The 22,150-nt window shown below is 34.5% G+C and overlaps 4 protein-coding genes across 11 annotated transcripts; 1 reads left to right on the forward strand and 3 right to left on the reverse strand.

The window, feature by feature from the left end:
* Nucleotides 1–6: 6 nt before the first annotated feature.
* Nucleotides 7–4,504, reverse strand: LOC144472962 (uncharacterized). 3 transcript variants are annotated; one of them, XR_013494478.1, is made up of 9 exons: nt 3,581–3,958; nt 3,134–3,340; nt 2,797–3,061; nt 2,598–2,720; nt 2,094–2,255; nt 1,818–2,015; nt 1,547–1,743; nt 204–1,472; nt 7–90 (listed from the first exon to the last, which is right to left on the reverse strand). XR_013494478.1 is itself a non-coding variant. In XM_078186447.1 (8 exons), the coding sequence occupies exons 2-8, from the start codon at nt 3,325–3,327 to the stop codon at nt 1,307–1,309; spliced, it is 1,305 nt and encodes a 434-aa protein (XP_078042573.1). In that variant the 5' UTR covers nt 3,328–3,340; nt 4,297–4,504; the 3' UTR covers nt 9–1,306. The 3 variants fall into 3 exon arrangements, 2 of the variants coding, with proteins under 2 accessions (XP_078042573.1, XP_078042572.1); XM_078186447.1 differs by lacking the exon at nt 3,581–3,958 and adding an exon at nt 4,297–4,504 and having other exon boundaries at nt 9–1,472; XM_078186446.1 differs by having other exon boundaries at nt 9–1,472.
* A 906-nt stretch (nt 4,505–5,410) lies between these two features.
* Nucleotides 5,411–10,356, reverse strand: LOC144472904 (uncharacterized). 4 transcript variants are annotated; one of them, XM_078186342.1, is made up of 5 exons: nt 10,236–10,356; nt 10,038–10,137; nt 9,487–9,870; nt 8,501–9,402; nt 5,412–8,413 (listed from the first exon to the last, which is right to left on the reverse strand). In XM_078186342.1, exons 1-5 carry the CDS (start codon nt 10,301–10,303, stop codon nt 7,729–7,731), a joined length of 2,139 nt encoding a protein of 712 aa, XP_078042468.1. In that variant the 5' UTR covers nt 10,304–10,356; the 3' UTR covers nt 5,412–7,728. The 4 variants fall into 4 exon arrangements, with proteins under 4 accessions (XP_078042466.1, XP_078042469.1, XP_078042467.1 ...); XM_078186340.1 differs by having other exon boundaries at nt 5,411–9,402; XM_078186343.1 differs by having other exon boundaries at nt 5,411–9,402; nt 10,231–10,330.
* Nucleotides 10,357–11,171: 815 nt separating this feature from the next.
* LOC144472256 (uncharacterized) lies at nt 11,172–18,906 on the forward strand. Of its 2 annotated transcripts, none has more exons than XM_078185185.1 (7): nt 11,172–11,504; nt 12,315–12,595; nt 12,687–12,980; nt 13,064–13,382; nt 13,456–13,842; nt 13,929–14,193; nt 14,260–18,906. In XM_078185185.1, the coding sequence occupies exons 1-6, from the start codon at nt 11,409–11,411 to the stop codon at nt 14,178–14,180; spliced, it is 1,629 nt and encodes a 542-aa protein (XP_078041311.1). In that variant the 5' UTR covers nt 11,172–11,408; the 3' UTR covers nt 14,181–14,193; nt 14,260–18,906. The 2 variants fall into 2 exon arrangements, with proteins under 2 accessions (XP_078041311.1, XP_078041310.1); XM_078185184.1 differs by having other exon boundaries at nt 11,173–11,504; nt 13,929–14,185.
* On the reverse strand, nt 18,780–22,019 carry LOC144472257 (ninjurin-A). Of its 2 annotated transcripts, none has more exons than XM_078185186.1 (3): nt 21,791–22,019; nt 19,973–20,417; nt 18,780–19,319 (listed from the first exon to the last, which is right to left on the reverse strand). In XM_078185186.1, the coding sequence occupies exons 2-3, from the start codon at nt 20,303–20,305 to the stop codon at nt 19,128–19,130; spliced, it is 525 nt and encodes a 174-aa protein (XP_078041312.1). In that variant the 5' UTR covers nt 20,306–20,417; nt 21,791–22,019; the 3' UTR covers nt 18,780–19,127. The 2 variants fall into 2 exon arrangements, with proteins under 2 accessions (XP_078041312.1, XP_078041313.1); XM_078185187.1 differs by having other exon boundaries at nt 19,973–20,432.
* Nucleotides 22,020–22,150: the final 131 nt, after the last annotated feature.

The following is a 22,150-nucleotide window of genomic DNA, read 5'->3' on the forward strand; positions in this document are numbered from 1 at the left end:
TGCAATATTTATTTGAAATAGTAATGTATCCCTTAAAAGAGTAATTCAATATGACATTATCTTCAACTTAATAATTCTTCTTAATCAAATCTGGAAAAATTAATGTAGCTCTTACTTTTCTAACGTGCTTGAACACTGTATTGATTTGCACACGATACAAATATTTTAAAAGCATTGTAATCTTGTAACATATAATTACACACCTAATAAATAACCCAGGGTATTCATATTGGACAAAATATAAGAATTCTATATATTTATTATAACAATTGAAAGTGCAATGTCACTTTTTTCAACTTACTGTAGATTATTTAGCTGTTATAGCAATCATGGACATTATAATCAATTTTTTAAAATAAAAATAGACATTAATATTCAATGAAATGGAAGTTTTATTATATATGCATTGTTTTCGTTGATAATACGGAAATATATAGGAATGAATTTTTCTAGCATAAAAAATGAATAAAACAACATTTCGATGAGAGGTAATTTTCAAAATGGTTGGAGCTGATTTCTGTACCCAAGTGACAAAAAATAGGCTTCTCCAAGTCATTGTTCGTGAATATTTTTTTATAGAATTTATATGAGCTTACATTAATATCTGAAAACTACTGGATAACAACTGTCTCAAATATCGTTATCATGTACATATTCTTTTAACTTCATACTCTTACTTTATCAACTACTTTTAAATATATTAAAAATAAGACTTCTGAGTTGAAATCGAAAAATAAAAACGTATTTTATGATATCCATAGTTTGTTTTTCTTTCGATTATTATCTATATTATTTATCACTAACCCCAGCCCTTTCAAATAATGTATTTGATATATACCATACATTTCTACATTTTTCGTTCTGATAATGAGAACTCATTATCGCTAGCATAAGGAGATTCTAGTATCGTGTTATGCTAATAAGTATCGACGTAAAATTTAATATGTTATTAATTTGCACACAAATACGTATTTACAATACCATGTTACTGGAGCACTTGCAAATAAATACACTGAACACAGTTTACACTAAGATTGTAAAATTAAGTATGAATTTCAAATACTCTTCTATGATTTGCGTTTCTCTTTACATTTACTATTTTGTGAAAGTAAAAAACTATTTACTTCTAATTCTTCTGTTTGTTCATCTTTCGCGAAAAATAAATTTATTCAACTGTAGCAGTATCATATTATCAAAGCCTTCGGCACGGCTTTGTATTTCTTAAATATTGCTCATCAATATTCACACACGCAATAGACATACACTTAAATCATGTTAAATTCACGATTTATGCAGTCCATTATAACTATGTTTCATCAAATGAAGACAATATTTTAACGTTTGGTTTTTGAGACTTAAAAGCTTCGACGCCTTGCTTTGTAACAGAAGTACCGGTTACATCCAAATACTCGAGACTGGATGTATTTAAAGCCAAATGCACAAGGCTTGAATTCGTAACATGTGGGTAATTTCTAAAACATTGGAAAATGATCAGTTTTTTTTCCCTATATGAACACCTAGACTATTCCTTTTAATATTAACATACCTAACGACCAATGTTTTCAAGTGTGGATTGTTAAATACTCGTTTGCCGTCTTCCACGACTATTACACCTTCTGCTAGGAAGTTATTGATTATTCTACGATCACACATATCGCTTCCCAGGGCACAAATTGCTCTATCTGTTATTAAACACCGTCCAAATGAATTATTTTCCCATCGGAATCCGTCTTCTACCCAAAACTGAAATAATAAAAAAAAAAAAGAAATATGGAAAGATGCAACAATGGTATATAGACTGCTTTGTGTATCTCAACCTGTGCAACATGTGCATCTTCAAATGTAGGTTGAGGATTCAATATAGCTTCTCTGTCTAAAAGTCGAGATTCCTGATCCGTCAATTCTGGGTCTCTGAAACTAGTCGGGCATTCTAAGTAGAGATGAGTCAAGGTAGTAGTGCAACTGAAGCAACAAACTTCGCTGTCACCAAGTGCTGTATCTCGTAAATCTAGAATCTAATATATAAACATATAGTTACTTGATTATCACAATGCATTCAACATATACAGAATTAAAAAAAGTAGAGTGCGCACCTCCAATTTTTTAAACCCGAATCGTGTTGCTAAACTAGTATAAGCAACACATTCACCCAAACGGTGACAAGAATTTAGTCTCAGTTCTTTTAAGTTTGGCATTTTACTAATAACCAAGAGAGAATGTGGAGTAAACCATTGACAGTTGCTTAAAATCAAACACTGAAAAATATAGGAATTAAAAACAGTGAAGTACTATTTAAAAATCAATTGTACATTAGCAAAATATTTGACGAAGAAAATAATCGTAAAAGTGAAATGGATAATAGAATAAGTAACAATTATTACTTATTGCAGATTTATAAAAAGTTATTTAAAAGTGAACCTACCAAATGAATATTAAGTGCAAGTACGTCTCAATTTTCAACTAGTATAAGTATTCTGTAATTTATAGTCATTCATATGTAACCAAATATAAGAAAGAAACATAAAACAAGAGTAATACAAAATAAGTAATACAGAATAAATTAAAAATTCATGCAATTGTAAAGCAAATTTCCTTACTGTTAGATTAGGCATATGGAAGTTCATTTTAAAGAAATATGACTTATTACTACGCAAATAACCCATTTTACAGCCTTTTAATGAAAGTTTTTCAAGGGTACATGGAAAATCTGTGATCTCAATCTGTGAACACAAAGAATAATTTATTATTTTTCATTTATACAATACCAGTTACAATTTATTATGTTGCAAGACTCACCGTATCTCCATGAATAAAATACTCTTCAATGATTAATTCTTTAAGATGAATGCATACAGTTTTAATACAACTGAAGAAATGAGGACTGAGACGACCTATTTCTCCATTACCCAAACTGCGACGTATTGCAAGGGTTGTTGTCACAGGTTGAAGGAATTTTGTGTACTCATTCATAAAGTCCTTCAATTTTATGGGCAACGCACGAAAATCTACTCTTCTCCACAATGTTTTGTCTTGTGCTACTTGCCCAAGTCGTTGACAACATCTATAAGCGTATAAGGTTTTAGTATTTCTAAGCACAGAACAATTATTTACTTCTACACATTATCAAGCTTACAAGCTTATTGCCATGAGATCTTGTGGGTTTAAATATTGAAATATATTTAGTAACACATCATCTGAGAAATCTAATATATGTGGATACAATATTGCTTTGTCTGCTTCAGCATTCTCTTCAAGTCTAATACGCTTCATATCATCCTCACTGCTTGATGGTTTGGGTGATAACGACCTGCTGCGTTTCATTTTCATTTTTTTCTTACACCTGTACACGATAAATAAAACCTTCATTAGCGTAATAAAATATTCCGTTTTCATTAAATTATTTAATTTCTTTGTGATAATGGATTATTTAACACATTTGTAGATATATTTTTTAGAACACTTAGAACACAATTCAATAATTTATATACACAAAGAATTTAACTTTTCTGCACAGTCATTTTCATACATCTAATTTCTGTGCATTTTACTAAAAATAATTTCCAAAAACATGAATACAAACATATGACACATTAAATGATTAGATATTGGAGACACTTGGTCTTTCATTAGTTTCAATTCTTCCTGCATCCTTCTCCAACTACTTTCAATCCAATGAAAAACTCTTTGTTTTCAAATTGAAACTGACAGGATAGCACAAAGAAAGTTTTGTTCACAAAACAGTCTAATTCTGACTGCTGAATAAGCTCTGTTTCTTTGGCAGAAACCCAGAAATGGTGATAAAATTTCTGCCAACCATATGACAAACTTAACAATAAACCCAAACCATTTTCTGGAGTTTTATAAATTTATAAACAAAAATTATGTTTTAAACACACTAATATCGTTTCTGCCTAATCCAAAGAAAAAACAAAAATAATTCTATTAAATTTTGATTTACATCGAAATACTGTATTCTCATTTATAAATAAATAGAACTGTCAAATTGTATTTTGCAATTTCTAATAAATAATAGTTAACTTTTCGATTGAAAGTAATATATAATAAAATGCGACATTGAAGTAATGAGTATTTGTTAAAATCTAGAAAGTAATCCGACAATGTTATTGAAAAGCTGTAAAATACATAACAAGATTGTTGTTCGAGATATGTATTTTTACAAATAAAAAATTATTTCAACTACTGGATGGTGAAATTTGTTGTATTATTGACAAAAATCAACAAGTAATAACATAACCTTAAGATGAAATACTGTCACTACATATCTATGACGCGTACCTGTGTTTTGTCTTTTTTTTATTATTACAATCACGTATTAATTATATTCGGTGATACAGAGCCTCAAAGATGACTTCTTTTAACATAATGTAGTTAATGTATCCGATTTTTTAAAAAAATACATTTAAACCGCGGCCTGATACTCTTTCCCGATCAACTTAATAACTCACTATAAACTTGACTTATTTTTGCTATGACGACTTTATTTGAGAAAAAGAACAAAATATTTACTGCAAAATATAGGATGCGACTGACTTATCAAAAGACGTAAGACACAAGTAATGTTATGATCCTGTAAATAATGTATATAAAAAATATACTTTTAAAGAAAACATTTAATATATATGTACATACATATGTATAGCTATCAACAAATATAGTGTTATTCATCCATGGACATACATATTCTGCATTCATGTGGAATTATTTTATAATGAAAAGACTGAATCCTGACATTTTTTCATCAAAATGTACAAAAAAGTTACAGCTTTCGAATATCTTTTACTAAAAAATAGGACAGTATTTTCAAAGTCGCAAATAAAAATTATAAAACATATCGAAGAGGATAGTATTCATAAATTAGGGAAAAAAACTCTCAAAATTACAAAAAATCTACGGAAAGTCCCGAAAATTGGATGGAAAAAAACATTTTTATTTAAATTACACGAAAGAGAGAAACACATGCATAAGTTTATCTTTAAAAAGTGGTACCGCCATGTAATGCATTATTTAAAAAGTTTAAAAAAAATTATCATTTTAGACAATTCCATATTAAAAACTTTTGAATGAATTTTATCATCATAAAACGGTTCCAATGATTTATATTAATATTCATACCGTCCTTTGCTACTTTTTAATGTCTTTTGAAAACGAAATTCAAATTTCTTTTGCAATGAAATAACCAGTAAAATGCAGTAAAAAATTTAATAATAGCGAATAACGTTCATGTAACAGATCCATTTAACAATTTGTTTACATAAAATATCTAGGACTATTTTAATAGCATTTGTTACAAATCTAAATTTGCAATTAAATTCATATATATTAAAATTTATTTAAATACAAAATATATAAGCAATGTCACTCATAAATTTTAAAAGGGTTACTGAATCTCAGTACATGTATCTTTTTTAATATATATTTAATATACTGTTAAGTTAAATAAAATTTTACAGTACATATCAATGAAGTATACATATGGGAAAATTTAAATAAAAAATATATTATTTTGTAATTCATTATACTATATTTAAATATAGCATTGTTTTAGCAATATATATATATAATTAAAGGATTAAAATGAAGTAATTATTCTTGAAATTAATTAGATCTGAGCATTGGTTTAATATAATTTTCGCTACAAGTTGTACATAGCAGGGGGCTACTAAAAAGTATGATATTTGCATAGCTTCAAATATAAATCTTTAAAATAATTGTCTTTCATGGATTTCATGATTAGGCACGAAGTACACAAGTAATAAAAGCACTGTATCTTTGGATTCAATATTTACTTTACAAGACTTCAATATCCGAGTATTGGCATTCTCGTGCTTCGCAGAAAATACCACTTCCTTAGGAACAGCGCACTAACAGTTTTTTGTCTTACTCACTGGACCATGTTATATACAATTTCATTACTATAAATCTATGTACTTCCAACGTACACCTAACACTAGGTGATATAGAAACACAGTCTTAAATTCATTACTTCTGCTTCAGTATATATGTACAAGACTTTATGATGAAATAAAGTCTGACCGGTAATTAAAATAAATTTTTTGTACTATGGAAAGTTCTCTTACACCTTAAGATGTTTACTCTGCAGAAACAAAATTTTGTTACTGTGTACCCAATAACAAGTGTTTGCATTATATTCGACCAAAAATGTTGCATGTATTTCAGTGTACAATACATATCATTGTGCACCGTAATGTACAACACAAAATTGTGCTATCTATACTTGTTATTGATATTTACTATGTATGTATTATGGAATATGCTGAAGATTGTGTACATAAATTAAATAATTCAATAGACAACAGATATTTTCAGAACATTATAAAACTTTTGAACTGTCCTTATTGTGCTGAAATATACAAATTAATAAGTGTATATAGACAATAACTTTATATGTTTTTTATGGGAACTATTTGTTGTCTGAAGATATAGTTGCCCCCTGTTCTCTTAATTGGGTTACATGAAAAAGTTTGATAAAAATAAATTATAAATTAATTAGAAGTGTGATCTAATTACACGTCAATGCAATTGATCTAAATGTGTGGCCCAATAAATAGAAATTCTCTTAATTTTTCACGATTTTGGTCAATATATACTATAAATGTAAGGAATTTTAGACGATCATGATTTCGCATACACTTATTCTCAAACCTCACTGTATGGCACACTCTCACTTGTCAGAAAATGACTCATTGTACAGATCTTAAAAGTACTATGCATATGTATATATATATATTTATATATATAATATGCGCACTTAATCGAAGTCTTAAATACAGTGGAGTTAATCAGGCTAGGCCATGCCCGATTGACACTTTATGTTTATAACTATATTCAGTATTATTCATCCAATTTATACATAATATAAATTTCTTTGGTCTTAGTTGTATTCTACGTTTATAAATCATACGGTTTGAAATACTTTGTAAAGTGGTCATAGATTGTTACAATCACCGGTTGTAAATGAAATTCATTTCTTAATTTTTAACAGTTACACATTTAATGTGTTTAAGTATAAAGATATTGCACAAAAGCAAAATAAAATTTATAATATTAAATACACCAATTTTAATAGATTGCTATAAATAAATCTGATTGTTAATTTCTTTAACAAATATTGTGATTAAACATAATTAAAATTTACAAATTCTAGTTGCTCTCAATATATTATTCTAATCCTATTAATTAAAAAAAAATTAATTGTATACAATATTCTAGATATAATATTCTAATTATATATTAGTTTAATCATTTCATGTTCGAAGCTACTGGGGCTTGAAACACAAATGTACTCAGGTATTGGAACAACCTTATGACTATCTACATACATTTAAATTTTGCTGCACACACTTACTTTAAATGTTAAATAGTAGTGTGCATTTATAGAAAACATAGCATGCGTTTCATACATGTAATACTTCACTGGCAAAATATGTATACAATATCTTTTATCTCAAGCTTTTAAGCTACTGAAGATACTACTTTGTGACCAAATAAACCTCGAATTGTGAAAACAATAGTATCCAAATTCATTTCATTGATTATTAAAGTATAAAAAATTCATTTTCAAGTAAAACCTTGTTTGATTAAGAAAATATGTTAGGCGCGTCGTACAATTTCTCTTGCTTAAACAACAACAATCTTGTGGTTGTTACCATTTGGCAAGAGAACATAATAGACACGCTTCCCCTTATCTCATTGAAACTCTTGTATATTACTATGGTATGAATGATCAAAAGTACCATTCGGTTCTTCATTCTTTTCTATAACACTTTGAATTTCAACCGTTGATCCATTGTCAGACTGTCCATTATTATCATTTAAAGCTCCAGTATTAGTAACATTATTACCTACTAGATCTACATTATTTGTAGCATTAGCTTGCTGGGTTTGTTGCTGTTGTTGGCCATTTACAGAATTTTGTCCAGAATTATTATTATTTTTTGATCTGTGCCTAAGTTTGTGAGTTGTAAGATATTGTTTTACAGAGAATGCCTTATGACAAAGGTCACACTTATATGGTAAAGGATCCTGACAGTTTGTACCATCTCCGGTAGTCGATGCATGAGTTGTTAAGTGCATTAAATAATAATGCTTAACCACAAACGATTTACCACAAGTTTCACAAATATATGGACCTGATACACCATGCGTTTTACGATGTTTATGCAGATTATCCTTCCGAGAGAAGCTCTTCCCACACATTTCACACTCGTGCATTTTTTCACCTGTATGAGATACAGAGTGTCTAACTAAATGTTCTTTGCGACTAAATGCCTTTGCACATGTGGTACACACAAACGGACGTTCACCAGTGTGCAACTTTCGATGTTGATAAAGATGCTCTCTCCGTTTGAATGGCTTGCCACACACATCACAACTAAAAGAATTATTATTAGTTTGTAAAGGGTCCTCTTTATTTCCACTTTCAGTGGCATCGGTTAAAAGGGTTTGAAGTAAACTAGACCTTGAATTAAATGATGAACCAGAACAATTGTGACTGTTTACTTGACTCATGGAAGGCAAAGTTTTGCCACAATCTTTGCAAGCAGTATCTCTAGGCTGAGTAATAACTTGGGGGTTCACAGTGATTAGTGATGTAGGTTCAGGCCCTGATTTGATTCTTAGAAATTCTGAAATTTGTCCAATTGAAGTACGAGATATTGCATCATCCGCCTTAAAGTCTTTCGAATCTTCCCGAACAGTTTGTGTAACCAAAGGGGTCTCTTTGTATCCTAAATTTAAAAATACTTCAGGCGTAGAATGCACAGTGGTGAATGTTTGCACATTCTGTGCACCATTGTCATCCTTTTGGGCCTCGGATTGTACTTTTTGAATAATTGGTTGATTTTGCTTAGCATCGGGTTCTGACTTTAGAATAATGTTATTATTTTGATGTACAACTTGCCCTTGAGGTTCCTGCTTTATTGAAAATTCTTGAGGAGTACTGATCTGTACTTGCTGCTTCTCAATTTGTTGGAGTTGCCTTTGCTGTTTTTCATACTCTCTTTGTCTTTGTAATTGTTGTAGCTGTTGTTGCTGCTGCTGTTGTTGTTGCTGCTGTTGTTGCTGCTGCTGTTGTTGTTGACCAACCTGTGTTTGATTTTGTTGCTGAGGAATAGGAGCTGATTGATTCAACTGTTGAGAGATCTGCCTTTGGGGTTGTATTTGTTGATTTATTTGACCATGATTCTGTATTTGACCTTGGACTTGTTGCTGAATTTGTGAAGTTGGACTATGTTGTTCTGCAATTTGATTTTGTGCTTCATTTGATTGAGGTGATAATTGCTGTGAAGTTTGTTGTTGATAACTATAATGGGTCTCTGCTGTTGCTTCCACAACAGCAGCTGCCATGCCACCTGGTTGCATCTAAAATTTATAATTATCATTAGATGAATTACATAATAAACTATGTCTTACTTTATCGAGTTAATTAATATTGATTTTACAAACCTGCATGGCACATTTATACTGTTGCACTCTTGCTTGAACACCACTGATAATTTGAATATTAGAGGCATTTATGTTACTAACAACAACAGGCTGTTGATGCTGTATTTGCGGATCGTTGTTAACTATTTGAGTTCCCGCATTAGGTGATACTTTTTCTATTGACTTCAACATTTCGTTCTCTGGTGTGGTTGGTCTATCCTTCTCCGTACTCTTCACATAAACCTTACCTTCTTTTAGAAAGTCTTCAGAGAATCTCAATGAAGTGAAGTATGATTCCAGCATACTCTCTGCACTCACAACAGTTTCTCTGAACTCAATGAAAGTCTCCAACTTCTTAATACACTCGTGGCAAACAATTTTTGGCAAAGAATCCTCTTCCAAAACCTAAAAATATTGAGACAATTTTCTCTTTACCCCATTAAACAGGGTAATCGATTAAACAATGAAAAGAGTCTCAACGAATTAGTTCATGACATTGTAAACCTTCACGAGATGCAGCACCTCTTCTTACAACTCCGAGTACAAAGTATCATCCTGTCGGAAATTCTCACCTGTATAGGTAAACACGTTTGGATCTTCGACTGAAGTTGCCGTCTACGACCTTCCTCCCGAAAAATGTTCATTTTGTTACCCTCGCTGCTCGTACACAATCTGCACAGTTCGTAGTAGTTCACCCTTCGGTATCCAGACATTGTTTTCCCGCGGAAAACTCAATTGCGCGACCTTCAGAAAATCGCGAGTGACCTTACTGTCGTAGGAGTACAACCGTAACAGCAATCACTGTTGCCCTATCATCGTTGACGATTCTGTTTTCCATGTAAAACAAGATTCCGCTGGATATCGCATCTCCGAGACTACGTGAGTTGCACCCGTGGCCATTTGCAGTGTGTGATTATAGCGACAGCGACAACCAAGGACTACGAAATGCGGGAAAAATTTAAATGTACATGCGAACGTTCTTATCATGCCAAATAAATTGATATATTTCACGCCTCTAATCAATCTCATTGAAAACCTTATAAAAACAAAATGACAATCGTTTTTCAATATGTTTTTTATTCGAACAGGGCTTTAGAGTCGTTTAAAAAAAAGTTTGCGTAAATAGTAAAACTGTTCCTACCTGAGAGTGTATCTTTTTTTTTACGATATATTTTTCATTCTAACATTAACTGTTTCGTAAAAATGTTTTAATTTTCACACGGATGATATTAACTTTCTTTTGTTTAAGAATTTACAGGCCTTCTTGCTTCTTTTACTTGCGTAAAAATAACGATCGAATGTATTATTTTAGACAGTTTGTCTTACTTCAAATAACAAAATTGCGTTGGAATCATTTTCTTTTTTCTCTGAAATTACTTTTAAAAAATAAACAAGAATGTTTAAAATATTTCTTGCTATAAATGAAATAATTTGTAACTCGGACTTGAAAATCGGGATCGAAGAAATGCTCGAACCATTTCAAATTTAATAATCTTCCCTCGACAGATTAAGAAAATTTTCCTTCACCGTAAATTACTTTCGATCAGTTTTTTTAAAATTGTTTTCTGTACCGATCATCAATCGTCTGCATATGATACTTAATGGTTCCGCGAGCTCCAATCTGATTTAAGAGTGAGAAGATTGTACGTACTGTACTTTATATCGAATGAGGAAACGCGGAACATTGAACCGGATAGATGAAAATGTCATCACCGACTGGTAGAGTTTCCTGTGCGGATAGTATCGGAGATAGCTTTCGGTGGGTGGTGTTTGGCCCGTTTTATTTAGCGAATTTCATGGTCGACGTGTGCACACGACACGTAAAAATGTGGCGAAATGAACCGTGTTCATGTTAAATTATGAAAGCGAATTTATTGATCGAGAGAGCGTGCAGCGAGGAATATTACGGCGTGATAGCGCAAAGATCCTAACCTTGTTTAAAAATGAAGTCGAGCACCATGGACAAACACAGAGGCTCGACACTTTTGAAACCGGAAGAAAACGAGCAAGTCTTACAATTAATAGGGAATCGGTGCCAGGTGAGACATGTCCCCGAAAAATTCTGATTATTGAAACTGTCACTGAAACCCACCGATTTTGACCTAAATTTTGTCGATCGCCGAGCACGGATGAACACGTACTGTCATTTCAATTTTGAGTTATTTTAACGAGAACTTTCGGTATTATTAACGAGGCGGGCAAGCTTCGATACGCGCTTGTTACAATTTAATCGATGTTCCCATAAAAATTTGATTGGAAACATGATATCAGAGGACTTTTATCCAGCAACATATTTAATGCTCTAAAAAAGGATTGATTGAAACTAGAACTATGTAATTAGTCATCTTATGTAGGAATATACATTTGCAGTCATAAATGGGCAGAACTTTATTTGTATGGTCAATGATGTATCATTGTATGACTGTAGAAGCAGTATGTACAGAATTATCTGATATGTTTATTTGGCTGGTTAACTTTGAACAAATGTTTGCCCATTTAAAGTGAAATATTATCATATTTTATAATTACAAGTTTTGCATTATTGAAGTTTTGTAAGTTACTTTCATATTTTCTATGAGGTATCACATGCGTATTATTTCCAGATACCATCATGTTTTTAAAACGGTATATTAGTCATAAGAAAATTGTATGACATCAGAGGATTCATAGTTATGTAGTGATTTACCATTACCTGATTGCATTGTCTTCTTGAATAAATTTTTGTGATGCATAAACTATTTTATCATTCATAGTAAAATTAATATTTTATCCGCATGATAAGCATCTGCAAAGAAAGTGTTAAGAAGAATATAATGAATAATATTTCTGACTTTTATTATTTTTTGTAGTGTTTAGCAGCGGGAGTTATTCAATTATATTTGACTGAACCACCTTTACATAAAGAATGGATAAAGAAAACTACTGGTATTATAACGCTGATAAGAGATAATCCTAGACGTAGCTTCTTCCTCCGTTTATATTGTCTGCAAAGGAGAGCAATGATATGGGAACACGAAGTGTACAATGCAATGGACTATAAGGCACCATTGACTTATTTCCATACATTTGAAGCTGAGGATTATATGGCTGCCTTTAATTTCGCTAGTGAAACGGATGCTTTAACACTAAGGTAAGATGAATAATATTTCATAATAAGAATTACTGTTCGGTTTTGGAAATTGTGTAAGTAAGAAAATAAAGCAATCATTATTTGCTTTCAGAAATATTCTTCTTGATAAATTAAATGCTAAACGTCACAAGAAACAGCAAAGACGGTCTAAAATGGAAATAGAAGTTCAGCATGGCGGGACATTACCATGGAGAAATCAAAGCAGTACGTCGCCTATTGCATTTACCACTGGTTCAACCTCCAATTTAGCAAATGGAACGCCAACGACAACTGGTGTAAATAGAAGTACATCAACTAGTTCCATGTACAAGCCTAAGAAGAAAAAACGAGATAAAGCTAAGCGAAGATTAACGAAAGACGATATAGGTCCACCATCAAATTTTAGGTACGGAGTTTAGCTGAATAATTAAACGATACAGCTTTACGTCTTATTGTTGACAGATGTACTGACATTCTTTATATTTGCAGACATGTAACACACATGCCTGCACAAACTAATAGCAAGACATGCGATCCAGTCGATCCACACTTAAAAATGTTCCTTGATAAAGTAGGCGTGTCGGATGATCAATTTAGAAATCAGTCTACACGTGATTTTATTTATGAATTTATTGAAAAGAATGGAGGCATGAGTGCCATTCGAGCAGACATTTCAACACCTAATGTACAGCAGCATTTACAACAACATCACCAACAACAACAACAGCAGCAGCAGCAACAACCGCCTCCCCCGGTAGCTCCGCAGAGACAGGAATTTCCGCCGCCAGTTCCTGCACGACTAGTACCTGTTCGTATACCATTTGTGGTTGTATCACTGTTCAGGAAAAACAAATTCTTCTAATATTAATAACTCTTTCCAGCATCAGACGAAAAGCGTTCCGTCACTACCTCCAAGTCGAACACATGCACCTTCAACGCCGCCGAGTGCACCAGCCAGTGCACCGCCAGTGCATAGAATACCCGTACGACCACCACCTCCTACTATCACGGCGGCACCAGCATTGCCACCACCTCCACCACCACCTCCACCAGCTCCAGTTCCACCATCCAGAACTAATTCAAGTGCACCTGTTCCCCCTCCACCACCACTGCCTAATTTAGTGATCACTGAGGAAGAAACTGTTAATACAAGTGCTACAAATAATAATAATAATAATAATACTAGTAGTAATAATAATAATAATGAAGAGAATACTGACCTCAGGTCAATGCTCATGGAATCAATTAGAAGTGGCACTACCCTCCGAGTTAGTATTTCGATGTACAATAATTTAATAAGTTAAAACGCTTGTGAAGCATTACCGATATGTTTTAACGTGAATTTGTATTGCAGAAAGTTGAAAAAACCGAATCAAAACAACCTTCGCCACCCTCGGACTCCAGAAATGCATTATTGGAACAAATTCGTCAGGGAGTTGAGTTAAGGCCTGTTACAATTGAAGTAAAGTCTAAACCCACTCCTATGTACCAAGGAGGATTAGCTAGTGCTTTGTCAAGAGCTCTTGCTGAGCGATCAAGTGCAATCCATAGTGAAAGTGATGATTCGACTAGTGACACCAGTGATGAGGATGAGTGGGAAGATTAACTCAGGTTCAATGGTCTACAAGTCTTCCTTTCTTTTCCTTATTTTAAATCTGCACTTTTCTTACAAAAATCTTTTTCAGATGGAATCTACAACTTGAGGAATACAATAATGTACCACTGTGATAAATCTGCTATTGATAAACATTTAAACAGATTAGCTACTGTAAATGTATAATGTAACGATTTTGAATTTGATATCCAAAGAAGAATGAAAATCATATATGAATGTTCCGAAAAATGGAATCAGTTAAATGTGTTATCAGAAAGTAAGGCACAATCACGTGGATAGGGCAGGTAAGGGCAGAATAAAGGTTCTGGTATTGTTTAAAAAAAAAAATAGCAACATGTAATTATTAAAGCAGATATACCGTACAATGGAAATAATGCTACCAGCACAATAGGTATACAGTATAACGTACAGTGTGTACACGCTTAAGCGATACACTCAATTATCTCCATTATTTTACACGATAATTAACTGTATTGCTTAAAGACTGACGCACCGTATATAAGTAATGGTTTCTTATATGACATTATTTATTTAACTGGAAGAAACGATATTTGCCAAATAAAATGAATATTAGAAAGATATATATTCTAGTTGTTTTAATGAGCATTGTAGGAGATACAGTGATTAAAACTACTAAATAAGTCATAGGTAATGTTACTGTATATGTATACTGCAGATACGAAAATCGTGAATGTTCGTGCTAATTCACTGGAATCTAACGATTGCTTGTATCTCAATACTACGGGACTGTACTTTTGCCCTAGTTTGCCCTGCCCAAATCGTGCAACTCAAAGTATGCGTAATATTAAGTTAGCAATGACTTTCGTGCGACACGCACTTTTATGATGGAACAAATGTAAACGTACAGGTATATAATAATTCCATATTAAATTGGAATAGCCCTATCAATTGTAATAGAAGCGAAGGAAAAAAGAGTATTAGAAATATTATTAGATTCCTTTCCAGTTTAATACTCTATGAAGTTGCAATGATTTTGATAAATGAGCTACATATGTAAAGAGATATGTACATCGAACAAAAATTCTAATTCTTAGAAGCTATATTCAACATCTCCAGAGAGAGAGAGACATACGTATATGTATATATGTACATACGCCTATATGTATGTATATATATGTATGTGTATATTAGCTATCGCATATACTATTGTACAGATCAATTTTTAACAATCAAACTAAAAAAGGTTCATTGTAACGTTTCTTGCGACAGGGACACTAGGTCGACTTTTTCTAATCGGCGTCCAAAAAAAAAAAAAAAATACACGAATAGGAAATCGAAGATCGTCGAGATATCACAAAAGTATATGTAAGTTCTAGGTAAATTAAAACGGTACGCAGAAATTTTTATCTTAGAAAGCTCGGGCCCGGTACAGATCGTTGTCTCGTTTACGGGCACCGAGATTGCTTTGGAAGGGATATCGAAAGTACGGCTTTATATATCTAGTCGTTTATGAAGCCAAAGCGGGTACCCTGAATGGACGTAAAAGACGTATTACCCCCGAGTGTTCTCACGGTGCCTGTTAAACGATCCAACGAATCGTGGGTACGGAATTTTTTGATTTTCTTTTTTTTCTTTTTTTTTAACTCTATATCTGTTTCTCTGCTTTAATTTATTACTGTTTATTGGACGCGATAACGGTAGAGGAGAGGAGAGCAAACAAACAAACAAAGCAAAGGAGGAAACGCCACAAAGTGTACCATAGAACTATCGTTATATACGTTACGGTAACTTCTCGTCGTTGAGCATAATTGAAAGATAGAAACGAGGAAAGCGAAGAAGGGAACGGCACATCAAAACGACTTTTAGATATCCTACTAAAGTACGCGTAAGATTACGAATTAACGATTGTAGTAAGAACTGTATATTTTCACGTGTGTGATATAGGGTGAGACGAAACCGCGGACGTTGAAACGCGATAATAAAGACATTATCCACCGGAAGTAACGAGAAAGAGAGAGAGATAGAGATGAGGGCGTAACGTAGAGTTATGCTGATATGAAAGAAATCCTAGTCACACCAGCAGAAAAGAAAAATTAACAAAAAGAAGTGAAAAAAAAATAGAAACAAACATGTTAATTATTAGTTATTGTATTTTATTATATTCTATAACGCAATATTATCTAAACGTGAACCATTCGTTGCCCGAAAAAAAAAGAAACTACTAATCTCGGTTGAGATGAAGATCGATACGTTACGGAGGGATTTGTTCGGCCGTCTTGAATCTTTCTTAACGGCGCGTGTACGTGAGACGACGTGTAATAAAGGCGGAGGAAGAACTATGAAACTGTTTGTTGAACTATAAATAAAGAGAATGTAGCGGGGACTGTTTAACGATGACTTGTTATAAAAAAAAAAGTGGAAAAAAGAGATGGACTAATAATGTATCCGAGTACTCGCGGAGACAAGCGAGAAATTATAATGCGATATTTAAAGAATGCATTATAGATATTGTTGCATTTAAGAGAAAGGGAATGAATTGTAACGCTGCTCAACAAATTTTAACTTTTTCTCGAATTTTTAGCTTGCCGAGCAAACGTTTCCGATAGATTTACGCGAGCTGTACGGGAATCTGTAAATTTTTCGAAGAAACATATTCTTTTTTTTTTTTTAAAAAAAAGATATCTTGTGCTTTAGCTATCCGTAGATTGTATGTTCGTCCTATCACGTGGGGTAAATTATCTTTAACGTAATTAGTTTTAGAGATAAATCGAAAGATATTTGCAGAAAATTGGCACAGTTTTTAGGTGCCTTCTCCATTTTAATCGTGTATGGAACGTGTTTACGCATTCGTAACGTAATATTAAACTATATCGTCCGATTCGTGAGAGTTTACGGAGTATTAATAAGCAGATTAGTGCTGTGTAACTATTACTGTTAAATCACAAGATGTCTTCGTAGTTGAACGTTAGCATTTCACCGTGAAACCGATGTCCCCCCGAGAACCGCGCGCGAGAATTGAACACGATTTACAGGGCACAGTTTTACGAGAGAACCTGTCCAGAAACGTTTGCTCCTAGTTAAAAATGGAAATGTGTGTTGAACAGCGTTATGGACATGTATTTTTGGTCCGGACCACTTCGGAGCGGTGTCTCGGTTGTATAAACGCGGTCGTGTTGCGAGTCCGTGTTCGGTTTGTACTGCGACTACACCGAGTATGAGATGCTATAAACGAGATAAAGAGATACAGATGATACAAAGAAAGAAAGAGAGAAGCTAATTTTACTTCAATACGCAACTTCCTTTTTACCGTATTAATTCTCTTATTTATATTATACCCAAGAGCTAGACTTACGTTACAGATTTAATTTATAGCGCAAATCTTGTCGACTAACGAGATACCTATTTCATTTTCTTTTCGTCTTTTTCTTTTTGTTATCGTGGAGAGAACGTACAGAAATGTCGCTTCTGTAGAAGTACTATATATCTCTGGCAGAAAATATTTCATCAAGTTTTAAAAGAATGATTTGAGCCAATATTCAAAACGAAAAATAGATAAATAGATAGACGGATAATAGATAAATACGAAAATAAATAAATGAGATCGTCGAGGATCGTGAAATGATGATTGCGCTTGTCGTAGATCGGACATAAAATAATGCATGTCAGTTTGCCGGAAAACGGGACGACGATTCAATCGTGGTGACGTTTTTAACGCTTGTATGTCATAAAAAATCAAACGCAATTCACTTTCGTACTGTAGTATTTTTTCTACGCGTAAAATGTTCACCGGTCCATTTGCCGGTGATATTAAAGAGACTATTCTCCATTGTTAAGCTCGAACGATGGATGTTTGATACGTTTCGATCGAATACTTTTTGCCAGGGATGTAACGTGACTTGTTATTATGTGTACATAGGATCCGACGTGGACGCCGAGCATGCGTTAAAGTAATGTTAATATTATTTATTTAACAATCAGCTTTTATGTATCGCGGAAGAATTGGATTGCGTGACCAGATATATCAATCGGACTAGATATTTTTGCTACGATTGAGGAACGAAACGAATGTGTAGCCGTGGAGCTGAACCGAGATCTATGAGCTTACCTCTGTACGCGAAACGACCAAAAATGAATGAAGAAAAAAAAGACAAGATGGAAACGAAGCAACGGAAGCAAAACACACATATCAGAATCGTAGGGAGTAGCAAAAATAACGCGAACGTCACCTGTATTCAAATCTGCAATTCGAAACGTACGCGAGGGACATCCGAATATTTTGTAAAAGACAATGGAAATGGGTCTTGAAGTAATAAAACATTACATCCAAAGTGATCAAGCCGCTCTACTCAAAGACAAACTTTCCAACATCTTGGAAAATCTCGCGCCGCGACGACAAATTAAAGGATACGCTAAATTGTAACCACGAAATTGTCGACGTTCGAGTGCGCGCAGGTTCGTGTAAAACAAAATCTTACAATTATTTGTAACAATAATTCTTCGGTCGTAATTCGATGATCTTTGTCGCGAGACTGAAACGATCTTCCTTTGTAAACATTCGCTGCGGCCAATTCCTAATCGAGAAACGGGCACGCTGGTTTCCCTTGGTTCCGGAAGAACGGTACGCGAGCGTTTTGACAACTTAAATAATTTATTAATTTATTATAGTGCTATACATATATATTATTCGCAGAGAGAACTTAATCAATCGTTGCGACGGAACGTTTCTCTTTCTAATTGCGCGGCAATCTTTCATGTTGCGAAGCTAGCGTACAAATCTATGTTGCACCGTCTGCCTCTCGTGTATATCTTATCGCGATAATCTCGTACAAAAACAAAGGAATACATCTTTTCGTCGTTATTATCATGGACAATGATAATAACAGAATACTTAGGGATACAGAGAGCTAATTCCTTGACCGAATCACGTGATCGTCGGATTTCTTGATCGAAACATCGAAAATCACAAAGCGACACGGATTATGTCGTCGCCGGCGATGTCGTGGTAGCCGGTTGAACGGATATGCTGAACGACGCGATGAACACGTTGATGATCGTTATGAGGAAAACACCGATCACGACGTAATTGTTGATCTTCTGGGCGGTGAGGGAGTTCGACTTTCCCTTGACGTCGAAACGGCCCTTGAACACCAGACTGATTCCTACGGCGACCTGTTACGATAGTCGAAGATGATGTTAGAACGATGTTATTCGTTTGCACCATTGCTGTCAACCCTCCGGTGCACGGCTCTACAGGATCCTCGATGAAAATTCAAACGATGCTATTCCCCATTCTACTTGCAATAGTTCACAACACTAACAAGAATTCGATGCACCGGAGGGTTGACTCACTAAGGAATATCGATACTATCATCGTCATTTCTGTACGAAAATTGCGAAGACGATGTTTCTGAACATAGAGTATCGAAATTCGTCTAAAAGGAAGGTTTCAAGATTCTCGATCGTAGAACGGCTGTCGCGGGCAACAAAGTTAACCACGTGGCTCGATACAAAATCGCGCGGAACGTGCGTGACATTTTCAATCACGAAGAAACGCCAGAAAAGAAGTGTCGGTCGGATTGGTTGGATGGTTTACACTATTTTCCTTCCGTCAGTAAATAAAGAACTGTTTTATCGCGGGTCCAAAATGCTTCGAATTTTTCCAGCGAACCCTAGAACATCACCCGTGACACCGTGATCTCTCTTTCGCATTTACCTATCTCCAACTAGTCCCAACTCAGTTATTTTCGTTCAACCAATTTCAAACATATAAAACAGCGAACGTGCTATATGAAAAATGAAAACGGCCATGGTGGGAACTTCACCTGTAGGGCGAGACTGATGATGATCAGTGACAGTATGAGCTCGAAGGTGGGACTCTGCCGCTGGTACTCCACCAGGTATCTCAGCTGGTTCGCGTTAGCAGTGATCAGAGCAACGTCCATCATCCCCTGGGCCACCGTCTTCTTCGCCGCGAACGTGTTCTGCTGTTTGTACTCTCGCCTCTTGTCGGTGGTGTCGACGATCATCGTCGGATCCTTGATCACAACCTCCTCGACAGCATCCATTTCGACGACCTTCACGTCGTCCACCTTGTCCTTGTCCTCGTCCATGCTCTCCACTTTCTCAATCTTGTCTTTCTCGTCTATGGTCTCCATTATTGTTGTTGGCAGCTGTCACATCAAACTGTCGTCGATCAACGAAAACTCTTGCACCAGTTCACGGTAACGGACACGGAGACGGAATGAACGCAGGCGGTCCGAGCTGCGACTGGAACAGTTCAATCTTGATCAGAAAAGATCGTTATCGTTCGTGACGCGTTATCAGGGCTGTTCGGATGACAAAGGGTATTGTGGTGATCGGTCGCGACGGGATCCGCGATCGCTCGGTAAGGAAGCCAAGTGCTACCGTAACGGGAGCCATGAGTCTAGCTTTTGACAAAGGGCATTGTTGCAGCTGGACACCTGACCCGGGCATTGTTGGTGGTCCCAACGCTCTGAACAACCGATTTCTGGAAACAGCGTGCCCGCGGCAAACACGCGGATCCCGTCTGGCTGCGACGAAAGGTGTGCTTCGCCGAAAATGTTACTATGGATGGACGCTACTGCGACTGACGGATGTTGGATAAACGATATCGTTTATCGCTAGATCGCCCGGAAACCGCGGTCTATTTGTCACGGCTCGACTGCTGGAAAATATTCGCGCGGGAGATTCCCGCCTTAACGTTCTTTTACTTCCGTTTTACACTCTGGAGCAATCGGTTCGGTTCGGTTCATAATTTGATACACCGTAGATAGTTGTTCGGTTAATCAATAGTTGGTTATTAATAGTTATTTACTTAATCGATAGTTTAGTTATTAATAGTTAGTTAATTATGTTATTCATGATTGACCAAAATTATTCAAGACAGGAATAAATAACTATGCATTTCCTGTTTCTTTACAATCAATGCAGAAGATATTTAGTTTATATAAAAATCCGCAGTTGAACGATAAAGTGCAGACTTTAACAAGGGCAATGAGTATTGACAAGCTTCTGTTTAGGTATGGATCATCGTAAAATTACGATAAGTATTTGATTGCCAAGATAAAGATAATTGAGAACTGATCGGACACGTGTTATCGAAGGAGATGCATTTTTATCTTCTCTTGATCTATTTTTATCTCTATCAACTCTAGTACAACTTTTACTTCTACGCCATATATTTAAATAAATATATATATATTGAAAGAAGACAGTCCTTTACGGTATATTAAAGTAGAGTATACATAAATGGCAAAATGTAACAAACTTGCAATTCAGTATAAAACGTAAACTACGTCATTTAAAAAAATATAAAAAAGGCATCGATAATAAAGTTATACTATAGGCTGATTAATTTTATAAATTTCTTTAGATGCACCAACAAAAGAAGATAAATAAATGCTAAAATAGAGATACGAGACAACATCGATCGTATATAAATAATAATTTAAAAAACTTCAAACTTCTCGAAATATACTGTTGAACAATAGAAGTATAAAGCTGGTAATAAAAAATATTTAATATTTATTTAAACACATGGCGTAGAAATCAAAGTTAGACTAGCAACTTAGAATACTTTCGGGAGTCACTGTATACGAAACAAAAGAAATGTCACTTACAGTAATTCCCAATCCAATCACTGTATCCGTTTCAACGATTAGCGCAATAGGGCGCCGAGCCTAATGAAATCGTGGTACTGCCGGTCGGAACGCTGTCCAACGAAATAATAACGACGGCTCCGCACGGTGTCGTATTATTTGGAAAGAGAGCGAGACGCGGTGCGGTTTAACGAAACCGCAAGTGACGCACGATCGAAGGGAAGTGTCTAAGGACAATAGACGTACACAGCCCCCTATCAATCAAAACAATGACTGACCCTGTTCGCGCGCGTCCGTGTTGGTTTATCGTCGCCCGATAAATAAGAAAAAAAAAAAACAGAGATACGAACACGTCGCTGAGAAAATTGGAAAAGCGGCGAT

Source organism: Augochlora pura, chromosome 7 (genome assembly GCF_028453695.1).
Source record: "Augochlora pura isolate Apur16 chromosome 7, APUR_v2.2.1, whole genome shotgun sequence".
Taxonomy (NCBI): Eukaryota; Metazoa; Arthropoda; class Insecta; order Hymenoptera; family Halictidae; genus Augochlora; species Augochlora pura.